The 13,572-nt window shown below is 41.1% G+C and overlaps 2 protein-coding genes across 2 annotated transcripts; both read left to right on the forward strand.

Moving 5' to 3' along the window:
- Positions 1–1,410: 1,410 nt before the first annotated feature.
- Positions 1,411–3,932, forward strand: LOC146341358 (vomeronasal type-2 receptor 26-like). Its single transcript, XM_084807394.1, has 2 exons — positions 1,411–1,764; positions 2,749–3,932. Exons 1-2 carry the CDS (start codon positions 1,411–1,413, stop codon positions 3,622–3,624), a joined length of 1,230 nt encoding a protein of 409 aa, XP_084663520.1. The 3' UTR covers positions 3,625–3,932.
- A 5,231-nt stretch (positions 3,933–9,163) lies between these two features.
- LOC146341359 (vomeronasal type-2 receptor 26-like) lies at positions 9,164–13,230 on the forward strand. The gene is made up of 2 exons (XM_084807395.1): positions 9,164–9,272; positions 12,326–13,230. Exon 2 carries the CDS (start codon positions 12,328–12,330, stop codon positions 13,228–13,230), a length of 903 nt encoding a protein of 300 aa, XP_084663521.1. The 5' UTR covers positions 9,164–9,272; positions 12,326–12,327.
- Positions 13,231–13,572: the final 342 nt, after the last annotated feature.

The raw sequence follows: 13,572 nt of genomic DNA on the forward strand, positions 1-13,572 counted from the left end.
TGTTTGTTATTCCTGCATTCAAGCCTTTGAGCAAACAGGACAATCATTCAAGTCAAGCTTTTGTAATCATGGAGTTTCTGAGCTGTGGAGATATGCAACTGATGTGAATTGGGGCATCTGTGTTGAGGGAAGATTTGCACTTAGAATGGTGATTTTAATACTCTTGCTGCTACTGCCTCACATAGCATGCCAGGCTCAGGGTTTTAAATGTGAGATGTGGAATATCCATCCTATTATTCCCAAGTATTATCAGTCAGGAGATCTAATCTATGGAGGCATTGTTTTTCAGGCCTCCTTCTATGTCGATCCAAACAACTTCAGCATGCATCCATCTGGGCCACCATTAACAAAAATGTTTGTATATGGATTCTTTCCCTATATGTACTGCTGTCCAAACTGTATTCTGTAGTAGACCAATGATATGGAAGATATGAGCTGAAGCTTTACCTATACTAGTTCCAGTTGTCTTCCCACATTGTATAGCTGATATGGAACAGAGACAACAGAAAATTTCACAACCCAGATCCCAACTCAGCAATGGGATTAGAGTTCGAACACTCAAGCTGGAGATGGATCCTGCAAAGTGATCTCATGCTTTGGGTGTGAAGCCGAAAATGAGTAACAGGAATTTCAGCCACTGAGAGTGGTGTATTAGATTGTGTCTGCAAGAAAGACCAATAAAACAAAAGAAACAAGCTATTTTTTTCTATTAAAAAAAAGCAAAATGCATTGGGGTTTCAAAATGTGTCCTGTTTTTATTACACTTGCGCACACACACACACACACACACACACACACCACTTACATTCTTTTCCTATTTCTACCTCTCTCTACTACCATTTGCTCTTCCAAACCATGTTTCTCCCATTTTATTAAGTAGTGATGGGTGAATGCTCCCTCCCCAGTTTCATTTTGTAGTTTGGCACCAAAACCCAAGCCATCCTGCCATACCTCCAGCATATAATAATTTGTCTTATTCCTGACTAAACCAGACCCACTCCATCCCCTTTGCATAATCTGCATAATCTGGAGTTCTATGGATTTCCAACTCTTCCCCCATCCTGCTCTCACATCTGTATTTGAATATGATAATAGCATATGTTTCTGTAATGTGCATGTATTGTAATCATGCATACTATCAGCATCTAATTTTGTGCCATTCACAGAATGAGGAAAGTTTCTCCAGCCCTTTAGTGTCTGAACTTTTCTTTATGATGGGCATATGTCCATTATTTTAATATAACCTATATTAAATCTGTATCATACTGAGATTGTAGAACAGGCTTTTCATGCTGTAGTTTTATATAGGTTTATTCAGTGATGTAGTTATGTTCTTATATTCTTGTGTAACCCTTCTTGGATTAAGGATTGCTGTAATAAATCACCATCACCATAACAATCCATAACACAATGGAGACAATTTTAGGAAGTTGTGAATATGCTTCTGACACAAAATGTGCATCTCTTTGTAGTGTAGTGACAGAGAACTACCAGCACATCCTGGCTTTGACATTTGCTGTTAATGAGATCAACAAAAAAAACCAGATGCTGCCCAATATTACACTGGGATTCAAAATTTATGACAGCTATTTGAATGCAAGGTGGACCTATTATGCAGCAATGCAATTTATTTCTCCAAAGAACAAACTTGTCCCCAATTACAAGTGTGAGATCCAGGACAATCTACTAGCAATTATAGAGGAACTGTTTACTGATATCTCCCAACAGATAACAAATATTTTGGGCATCTTCAAAATTCCACAGGTAGGATGCATGTTTGTGAATTACAATAATGCACATGTTGCATATACTGTTTGTGAGTTTGTGAAAAAGATGTGACTTTGTGGTGTGTAGACAGAGATGGTGTTGTTTCATGTCAACAAGGAAAAGATTATATTTTGCATGAATAGCAAAACCATACTAAGGGACGCAATGTTTATGATTCTTTCCTAAATGGGGAAATATATGACTAGTCTGTAAATTTTTCTTGGATGACATTGATCTGTGAAGATATAGTAAGTTGTACCCAGACTTAGTGATATAAAGTAGACCCATTGAAATTAATGAGACTTAAGTTAATGACTAATGTAAATCCTATGGATTGTAATGGGTTGACTCTAAGGATGACTAAGTCTGAACCCAACCTGATATCTCTGTAGGAGCTCAGACTATGTTTGTGTAAAAAACAATAATTCAGTTTTACACCTATGTGTAAGCTTCTACATGATCTTTAATTGTTAAAGCCTTTACCATTAATATTGAGGGTCATGCCAAACATTTCTATAGTAGTATGTAAAACATTTCTTCATTGCTGAATCCCACACACCTTTTAAATCATTGGTAAGGAACTACAGTATGTGCATCTTTTGAATGGTATTGTTCCATCCTAAATTGGTGTCACCTTTCGCTTAATATCATGCTAAGGTAGAATGGGAAAGAATCACATTATTCACTTAGGAAGCAATATTTAATAATAGCTACTGAACAAGACGTAATATTCATAATTGAAGAAAATATTGTGTTTGATGTAGAAATATAGGACTTCTTCAGCATAGTAGGGCCTCAATAATTTTTGTTTGTTTGTTTTGTTTTTCAAGAACTAAGTGGGGGCATTCAATACACTTAGTATATGGGGATGATCAATACAATTTTGAAAATGTACCATTCTACAAATGAACTTTCTCTGTTGCATACCAAGACAAAAACAGTAATGTCATATTTCTGCTTATATCTCCCCTCTTTCTGTAGCTCATGTATGGCTCTGCTATAGCAGTAACAGAGGACACCAAACTCCATTCCTTCTATCAGATGGTTCCAAATGGATTCCATCAGTACAGGGGGATTCTCCAATTACTTCACCATTTCAACTGGAGATGGGCTGGATTTGTTGCTGTAAATGGGGATGTTTTGCAGTGGTTCATGCAGGCAATGCTTCCAGAGTTTTCAAAGAGAGGAATTTGTTTTGCTGTCTTAGAATCGTTTACCAGTTTATGTTATGATGCTGATAAGGGAAATTTTATGACATGTGCTTGGGAATTTTATGACAAAATCATGAGCTGCAAAGCCAATGTGTTGGTCTTCAATGGGGACACACATTCCATGATCCTTTTGAGATACTTGCTAAGTACATCCGTTAAAGATTTTATGGAAAATACAGAAGGCAAGGTCCGGATTTTGACAGTGGGGATGGAATTAAAATTTGTGAACAGGAGAAGCTGGGCGATAGAAGACTTCCATGGAGCTTTATCATTTGTACTTCACTCCAGTGAACTTCAAGGATTCAAGCAAATTCTTCAGAGTAGAAACCCTTACAGTGCTGAAGGAGATGATTTTATTAAGGACTTCTGGGCTCAGGCATTTGGTTGTACATTCCAGGATTCTTTTCAGAGCAGTGTGACTGGGAATATCTGCACAGGAGAGGAGAAGCTGGAGAGCCTTCCTGAGCATGTCTTCCCATTGAGTGTAACTGGCCACATCTACAGCATTTACAATGCAGTCTATGCTGTTGCTCATGCTTTACATGCCTTGTATTCCTCCACATCCAAAAGTAAGGCAATGATGAAAGGAGAGAGAAGGAAGCTTCATAATCAGCAGGCCTGGCAGGTAATCAACTCAACATTTTAATGTGGGGGCACTTTCATGCATTATCTCTCACATTATGAACACTAATGCAATATGACATTTTCTGTACCACTGTGGATCATGATTAGAGAGCAGATGTGTGCAGTGGGAAATACAGATATGTGATTAATTCTACACTGATGGTTCCTGCCTGTGCCATTGCCAGTAATGTATGAGCCAGCTCTGAGAGAGGGTCACCTTTGTAGAGAAAAAAATAGGTTCCCATCTCTATAGAGATAAGCAAAGAGATAGTAATCCATAAACAGGATCCAAAGAGAGTTTATTCATAAGATTAAATTCACCAAATAATTTCAGTAAGTATCTATGGGAGAGGGTTTATATAAAAATGAATAGACAACAGCAGCAGCAACAAAAACCAAAGAAGAAATGTAAGATGAAGACCACCAACAAATAGCAAAGACTTGAATGACATGATTAAAAAAAAAGAACCCATCCGATTACAAAATGGATGAAGCCCCAAAATAATATACAATGCTTAACTTCATTAACAGCAACATCAAAAAGGCATACAAAATCCTCCATAAAGAAACCAGAAAGAATGGATTGGATCTACAGCTCTTTTAGTAATTCAGTCATAGAATGGAGTTTTTATGCACCATGCTCCACAATGCTGTCCCTGCCAAATCCTCTCTTCCAGGATTGGGTGAGGACTGGGGCAGTCCTAGCATTGTGTATGTGGCATATGAGCTCCTTGAAATCTTTTCCAGGAGTTTGTGTGTCCTGCCTATGTCTATCCCCCCTGCCCCCAGGCTCTCAGTGGGCATCTCTACATTACAGGAAAAAACAAAACAACAAAAAAAAACAGTCCTACCATTGTGGAGCCTTTTCATGTTTACCATGGGCTCCCAGATGGTGACGATATGATTGCTAAGAGTGGACATTTTTAATTTTCAATGTCCCATAGATCTCAGTGAAACAGCACAATCTTGTGGCTTTTTAATAGCTCAACAAGGAATGTACACGGTACAGTAAATCCAGGATATTTAAATATCTCATTACCTCCATATCTTTTTAACATGGAATAACCAGGAAATACCACTAGATGTGCCCTGGAGGTTGATGATGTTGTGAAAAGGACCCACAAACTTCCATCAGTGACCCGCCATGAGTGAATGATAAAAACCTCATGTGATGGTGCCAAGTAATGCCAGTGTTTCTATAGATTTCTCTAGTCCAAGAGATTAAGGAAGTATTGTTTTCTGATGTTTGATTGGCAGTGACCATGTGAAGGGCAAGGTGGGGAAGGGGGCACATAAGACCAATGCTGTCAGACAAACGCAAAGAGGTGAGAGAGTTTTGGGCTTTGTTCTAAAATATCTGTGTGAATATTATATCCATCATGGGTATATTTTCTACCTCAATGGGGAAGATGCAGGTCCTTGTTGTCTAGTTGCACCTTTTTGTGAAACATCTGTTTTCTCTTAGCTCCACCACTTCCTGAAATTTGTCTCATTTAACAACAGTGCTGGGGAAAAAGTTGTCTTTGACCTGAATGGGGAGCTAGTTTCAGAATTCGACATCATAAATTGGGTCACGTATCCAAACCAATCCTTCATGAGAGTGAAAGTAGGAAGGATGGATCCCCAGGCTCCCCCAGGTGAAGCATTCACCATCAATGAGGATGCCATTGTATGGCACAGCTGGTTTAATCAGGTAGGACATGAATGCATTCATTTAGGAAAGTATCCCAATTTTGAATGGCTGGGAGAAGTTCTGTTTTGCAACAAGGTGTGTGGCCAATCATGTGGTCACCATCTGGGAGCCCATGGTAAATGAAAAAGGCTCCACAATGGTATCACTGTGGGGTTTTATTCTTTAATGTAGAGATGCCCACTGAGAGTCCTTGGGAGGGAAAAATAGACATAAGCAGGACACACAAACTGCTGGAAAAGATTTCAAGGAGCTCATATGTAATATACACAACACCATGACTGCTCCAGTCCTCACCCAATCCTGGAAGAAAGAATGGTGGAGCATGATGCATAAAAACTCCATTCTGTGACTGAAAGAGCTGTAGATCCAATCCATTGCGAGAGGAGATGGGTTAAAGAAGACGCAGACAACAAGCTTGGGGTGAAAATTGGGCCACATTTATTGAAATACCTGCAAAGGGGTAACTAGGATGGGCATCTAACTGTGTCAGCGGCTAGCTGGCACTTCTTGGGCAAAAACACACCCAGCCTGAGGGGTGGCGGTGATCTCGCCATCCCTCTGGACTGCCCCTTCTGGGGGAGGTAGACCTTCCGGTGTCACCCTCGACTCGGTGCCACACAACACCTGGGTGAGTGAGTAGGGTTGTTCTCTCAGGCAACCCTTATCCCCCGCTGAGCTGCACAACCCATTCAGGGGGCCTCAGGTGTCACCTGACACCATAAGGTGCCTCTGCATGCACACCATCCCTACTTTCCTGTTTTGCCCGTCCTAGCCACCAGCTGGAATGTGACCGATCATATAGACCATATTCCCTTACAGGACACACTCAACCCGCGAAACAGTGTGACATAGGCAAAAAAGACTCACAGTAATAGGCCAATCGAACTGTGAGCCAATTCCTACATGGCTCCCGAAGGGCAGCCGGCAAGAAACCCACACTGCTTAGGGGAGGGTGGGAGGGAGCTGCGTCGAGCCCGAGCGCTGAGATTGGGAGGGGGGCTGAGTTTAAGGCAACTCAGCCTGCCCCTCTTTGCATGGTGGTGCCACTGGGGTGCACCAATCAGAGGCCTCTGCGTCTTGTCACCCCACCCACCCGCAATGGCCCACCCTTTCAGCCAGACAAGCTGGCGCCGGGGTTAGGGCACTTCTTTCTGGTTTCTTTGTGCTATCTGGACACCCCTCTGTGTGTATCCATTTTCTTCATCTTCGCCAGTGAAACTCTTTGTCTGAGTAATCAGGTAATGTACTATCCATGACAGGGCAACCTCTGAGGGTTGGGGACCTGCATTTCTCTACTTCCTACTTGAGTCCGCACCCTTACTGCCTCTTATTCCTCTGAAATGGCTGGTGAATTTCCCTGCCCTGACCCAAATTTGCTGCCGAATTTCTGGAAGCATGATTTGACTTGAAAAGAACATGTGCTGTCCCCATACTCCTTGTTCTGAAGGACAATCCCCGGGGTTTTGAGGCTGCTGCCCCCATTTCCAAATCTCAGTGGGGGACTGGCAACTCACTGATGGTGGAATGGCAAAATCTATTTGTTTTGGGAAGAGAGAAGGGGACTGATGGTTTATGAGAGGAGGCAGCAGAGGGGGTTTTCACTACCACTTGTCCTTGGTTGGTCTTTCAGGCCCAAATCCAGATAGCCTGGGTCAAAGCCCAGGAAAATTCCTCTAGCAAAACAGTACAGCTCAGAAATGTCATAAGGCAATACAGAACCAGGACATCACAAGGCATCTTTTCTGCTCCAAGGCACTCCATCTTCCCCTTCTGGATTTGGGCCTGAAAGACCCAGGAAAAGTGTGGGCGCAGGGAGAATAACTTGGAAGCCAGCACAAGTAGTGACATTGCACAACATCATTATTGATAATGGGCTACAACTTCCCATTTGCTGGATTTCTGGGACTTGAGCCAACCTGAGATGACTTAAACATTCGACTTCTACCACCAGGATTTTTTATCATTGAATTTCTCATGGTTTTTAAATGAGAAAGCAAAATTCTTGAAAACAAACACACATAGAAAACCAAAAAAGAAATTCAAATAAATCATTAGCTAGTTGTGTGTGTGTGTGTGTAGAAATGAATAGTTCTGTCCATCTATATTCAGAAAGGCTGAGTCACCCTGAATATAATTCCATCTTAGCTTTTCTGTTTCCCTCCTCTTTTCATCAGTGAACTATCAGTCAGACAGAGTTTGTTCTCCAGCCATAAACATTACAATTTTGCAGGGATGTATGAAAGTCACTTATCGTTTCGCAGATCTGCTTCACAGTGGGGGGGAGGCACTCTGTCCCTCCCCCCGGAATCCTCAATAGGGGGGAGGCGCTCCATCCCTCCCCCCGGAGTCCTGTCCGGCCGGCTCCGCTCCGCGGGGATTCCGCAGAGCCGCCGGCCGGCTCCGCCAGCAGCCGGACATCCGGCTGCTGGGTAGCAGGGACACAAATGAAGGCTGCCGTAGCCACTGCCGTTTGCGTCCCTGTATTCAACCGTGATAGGCTACATAAATATTTACATAGCCTATCACATCTGAGTTAAAAAAAAATAAAGCGTACGGAAATGGCGGCGGCTCCGGCGGCCGCCATTTGCGTTCCTTATTTTTCGCCATCTTAGTCTATGTAAATATTTACGTAGACTATTACGGTGAAAATAAAGGGGAACACAAATAGCATAGTGGGTGCTATTTGCATTCCTTTTTGATTCGCTGTTTTAGCCTATGTAAATATTTGTGTAGGCTAAAACAGTGAATCAAAAAGGAACGCAAATAGCGCCCACTACGCTATTTGCATTCCCCTTTATTTTTGCCATAATAGTCTACGTAAATATTTATGTAGACTAAGACGGAGAAAAATAAGGAACACAAATGGCGGCTGCTGTAGCCGTCGCCATTTGCATACTTTTTTTTTTTAACCCAGACGTGGTAGGCTATGTAAGTCTTTACATAGCCTATCACGGTTGAATTCAGGGACGCAAATGGTGGTGGCTACAGCCGCTGCCATTTGCGTCCCTGCTGCCCAGTGGCCAGATGTCTGGCTGCAGGCGGAGCCGGCTGGCGGCTCCGTAGAATCCCTGCGGAGAGGAGCCAGCCGGGCAGGACTCCGGGGGGAAGGACGGAGCGCCTCCCCCCCGTCGAGGATTCCGAGGGGAGGGATGGAGTGACTCCCCCCCATCGAGGCTTGGGATAGAGCACCTCCCCCCCTACTGCGAAGCAGATCCGCGAAACGGTAAGTAACTTTCGTACATCCCTAAAAAATACTACTGATAATCTATGCAGAGATAACTCCTAGTATGGTTAGTGGTTGCTTGCATAGGAATGTGCTGTCTGGAAATGTAATCATTATGCCCCCCCTTTTTAAAGTTTTTTTAAAAAAATATCTACCCACCAAAAACATTAGTATGACATTCTAAAAACTGAATAGAAATGCTTATGAATTTCCAAAAAAAATGCTGAGAAGAATGTATTTATAATGTATTTAATGAGGAGGGGGTGAGCTAGAGGAACAATTCAGATCCTCATATACAGATATACAGATAAACATATACTGGGAGAGTCTTGGGTTCAGATCCCTGATCAGCCATGATGTTCAGTGGGTGAAATTAGGCTTTTGTCAATTCGAACTGAGCTTAATAACAAAGGGATCATATCCCTCTTTTCCAACCTGCCCCCAGGATTATAATACTGACTTGTCAGGAAATGTCATTGCTCCTGATGTGAAGACAGTACCAGATCTCTGCTCTCCCATGTTCCTGCTCCCTACACCACTACTAACAACAGCCCAAAGTATATTATGTTCTCTCCCACACCTTCAGTTTTCTGAAAATTAATATTCTCCTCTTTCATGGGTGGACAGGCACAGCCACTTTCTCTGTGTAATGCCAACTGCCAACCTGGTTATAGGAAGAACAGGAAGGAAGGGGAGCCTTTTTGTTGCTATGATTGCATCGCTTGCCCCAAAGGGAGGATATCTGACCATAAAGGTGAGAGTTATAGTGTTCAGAGGTCTCAGAAAGACTGACTATAATCCAAAGGAATATGCAAGTTATTATGCATCCAATAGCCTCTATATGGGCAGTGACACTGTATGCATCCATGATCTATAATGTTAACCTTCCTCAATTCTTGAAATCATAGAATCATAGAATAGTAGGGTTGGAAGGGGCCTACAAGACCATCGAGTCCAACCCCCTGCTCAATGCAGGAAATCTGACCTTTGAAGTTTTGATTGAGTGTGTGTGCGACTGTGAGTGACAGGGAGGTGGAGGGGATTCATTCCTGGATATAATTCATGAACTCAACCAATACCAAAATATTTTGTTAACTTTTGGTTGCCAAGTGTTACTCACCTTCTCATTACTGAAACCCTCAGGATTAGTTATGTGCTGATAATTCTCCTTATCTGAATTTTCCTTAAATTTTAGACTTCCAAATTACTCCATCTGATGGATGGATGAGAAACTCTCCTTTGTTCCATTTTTATTTCTAGTTATTGTACACAAGTCTGTTTTTGCATAGCTCGCAGTTACTTCCCAAATCTATATTACAAAGGTGCAAGAATGTATTCATGAGAAGAATAAACAATACTGATGTGGTTGTAGGTCTGTTCATTCATTCCCCCCCCCCATTAACAATGTGCATGTAGATATTTATAAGATAGAGCCTGCCCACTCCCCTCACAAAAAAGGGCAATCTTCACGTGCTAATATGCACAGTTGTTTCAGATTCTCTTGTGTGATCTCCTACTAATGTATAGAAGTAGATATTGTTGTTGTTCAGTCATTCAGTCATGTCCGACTCTTCGTGACCCCATGGACCATAGCACGCCAGGCCTTCCTCTTCCTGTCCTATCCTTTCTCCTGGAGTGTGCTCAAGTCCATAGAAGTAGATTTAGGCATCAGTTAAAAAAAAAAGAAAAAGTGTTCCACATGATTTTTTTTTTAAAAAAAATATTGCGATATTATGTTCACTAACATCAAGGTCACATTGGGGGGAGGGGGATGGTATTCTTTCAGTCTAGAACCATGACAAAATATGAATAAATTGAATGTACTGAAAGCTTGAGCAAAGTGAGCATGATTTCGTTTCAGATTTAATATTATAAATTAACCTCATTGAACTTCAATTCAGAAGAAGTGGATACTAGGGAGCAAAAAAAACGGTCACCCATTTTCCTTGTTCATTAACCAATTAATAAAGTTTTGTTGACTCTTTAATAGTGTGTCCTTTTGGGAAAAAAATAAGCATGTCGTAATGGGTTAAAGCTGTAAATATTGGTTTTAGAATTTTGCTTATTTTGTATTGTGACAGTTGACTACTGACTGAGATGCATTTCATAAAGGCCTCTTAAAGCCTCTTCAGATGGTTCAGCTGGTAGAGAATATAGTGGTTCATTCTTTAGTACACTGGGTGCATAAAATTCCATGCATATCATTGGTGTACTAAAGAACTGTAGGAACAAATAAAGGTCTTGATAGATAGATAGATAGATAGATAGATAGATAGATAGATAGATAGATATAGACAGACAGACAATCAGCTTGTTTTATGTTACCTTTAAAAATGGATCATATTACTCAATCTTTCAAGAAATGCAGTGTTACTTAGAGATACTGTGCTGTTGCATTTAGTTTCCTCACTTAGTTTAATGGGTACTGTATACCATACTGAATGCAGTATAATTTTATGAATGTCATAGGTAACACTGTAGAAACAAATAAAGCTCTTCATTTCGTTTTCTGCATTAAATCCTCCCCAAACCTAAATGGCTTGAAATTTATATGTTTTAAAATATCATATTGGAACAAAATCTTTCCAGAAACACAGTGTTACTGATAAATATCATGGCCTTTCATTCAGTTCCTCCATCACCGTCCATACATACTAGTATACTATCCTGTTGCCCTGACATCATTACAAATGGCATATCACAACCCTACTGAACGACATTACTGGCTTTCCTGAATGGGTCAGGAAAATGCAGTTGGATAAAAATGCAGGATGTGGAATAACATGTGACAGATAATATGGAGAGGGAGGAGGAAACATGAGAAAAATGGCAGTTTTGGTGGAAGCCTCTTCTTGTTTCTAAGGGAGCAATCCTATGTTCCCTAGACAGTGTCTGGGGGACATCAGATATTTCGGTTTCCTGGCTTCGAGGTTGGAAACAGGGCGCCCTGACTGTGGAGCCAGGAAACTGTGCTCCCCTCCTCTGTGCTGGCTATCTCTCTGCACTCGGAAAACATAGTGCAGACATGGGGTGGGGGAGGACATTCCAGGGGCAGGGAGGGGAGGAGACCAGGGTGGCAGACATACAGCATATCTGATGGCACCTCATCCTCCTTCCCTCTCCTCCCCAAAGCCTCCACTAGATGAGTGAAAACAGAAGACTAGCTTAAAGGCAGAGTGCCTTGACTTTTGCACTGGATACTTGTAAAGTTGTAAACCTCCGAGTTTGGAGGCTTACAAGTACCCAGGGCAGATCTGATAGGATTGCACCCTGAGGTATTGTTCTGCCCCTGGTGTAATAATAATAATAATAATAATAATAATAATAATAATAGCAGCTCTTATTGTTCACATATTCATTTTTGTGTTGATTTTGATGGTATTACTCTCAATCAAATCAGTGCCACATTTCACAAAATCAAGACAAAAATGAATACGTGAACAATAAGACCTATTATTATTATTATTATTATTATTATTATTACTATTATTATTATTAACATATCTATACCACTCCATAGCTGAAGCTGTCTGGATGGTTTACCAAAATTAACAAACATACATTAAAAATGAATTGTACAAAGTGTAAAACTGTTTACAGAAAACATAATAGACAGCATGCGCACAGAGATAACGTATATCTAAAATGGTTTTAAACAATCAACCTTAAGACAAATCCGGGACCTGATTTATAGCATCTATCTCAGATTCATTAATTATTGTAGCGCCCTTTCCCTCTGAAGCAAGCATTAAAAGAAACATATTATACAGCTCATGTATGGAATTACAACACAACTTTCCTTTTCAGACATGGCTGACTGTTTTAAATGCCCAGAGGATCATTATGCAAACAAGGGTCAGAATTTATGCATTCCCAAGACTATAAGCTTCTTATCTTATGAAGAACCTTTAGGAATCAGTTTAGCCATTGGTACTCTTTCATTTTCTTTGATCACAACTCTGATGATAAGAACGTTTATAAAACACCACAACACTCCCATCGTCAAAGCCAACAACCGAGGCCTCACCTACACTCTTCTCACCTCCCTCCTGCTCTGCTTCCTTTGTGCATTGCTATTCATTGGCCGACCTGAGAAGGTGATGTGCCTCCTCCGCCAAACTGCCTTTGGCTTCGTCTTCTCCATGGCTGTTTCTTCTGTGTTGGCAAAAACCATCACTGTGGTTCTAGCTTTCATGGCCACACAGCCAGGAGCCAGGATTAAGAAGTGGGTGGGGAGAAGAATGGCCAGCTCCATTGTTCTTTCTTGCTCCATTTTTCAAGCAGCAATTTGTGTTGTGTGGCTGGCAACCTCTCCCCCATTCCCAGATACTGACATGCATTCCATGAGGGTATCAATTGTACTGAAATGTAATGAGTCATCATCAGTAATGTTTTACTGTGTCCTTAGCTACATGGGGTTGCTGGCCACTGCAAGTTTCACTGTGGCTTTCTTTGCTCAGAAGTTGCCAGACAGTTTTAATGAAGCCAAATGCATCACTTTCAGCATGTTGGTGTTTTGCAGTGTTTGGTTGTCTTTTGTTCCAACCTACTTGAGCACCAAGGGAAAATATATGGTAGCTGTGGAAATCTTCTCTATCTTATCCTCTAGTGCTGGATTGCTGCTTTGCATCTTTTTCCCAAAATGCTACATTATTTTACTGAAGCCTGAGCTGAATAATAGGGAGTATTTAGTACAGAGGAGAAAACGCTGAAGAAGTGAACTTATCAGTAGCTTCCTTGTATATACCATTCAACCCTTTATAATTTAAAGATATATTGGGAGTGGGGTAGTGTTTTATGAGGAGTATTTCAGGTTGATATAACAATGGATGTTCACAGAATCTATTCCCTTTTATCTCATTTTCTTTGTCATTTTTCTTTCAACATTTTGCAACACTTCCCTTTTGAATTTGGACAAAGCAAAAAATACATAAACATCATCTTCTAAATTCAGAAGAATTTAGCAATAAGATCGACATTTTTGTGTGGACTGCTGCCAAGAAGGAAACTCTCAGGTCTATTTTGGTTCAGATGTAGATGATGCTCACATGTCC

Source organism: Heloderma suspectum, chromosome 6 (genome assembly GCF_057233095.1).
Source record: "Heloderma suspectum isolate Gila_16-S chromosome 6, 16-S_ref, whole genome shotgun sequence".
Classification (NCBI taxonomy): Eukaryota; Metazoa; Chordata; class Lepidosauria; order Squamata; family Helodermatidae; genus Heloderma; species Heloderma suspectum.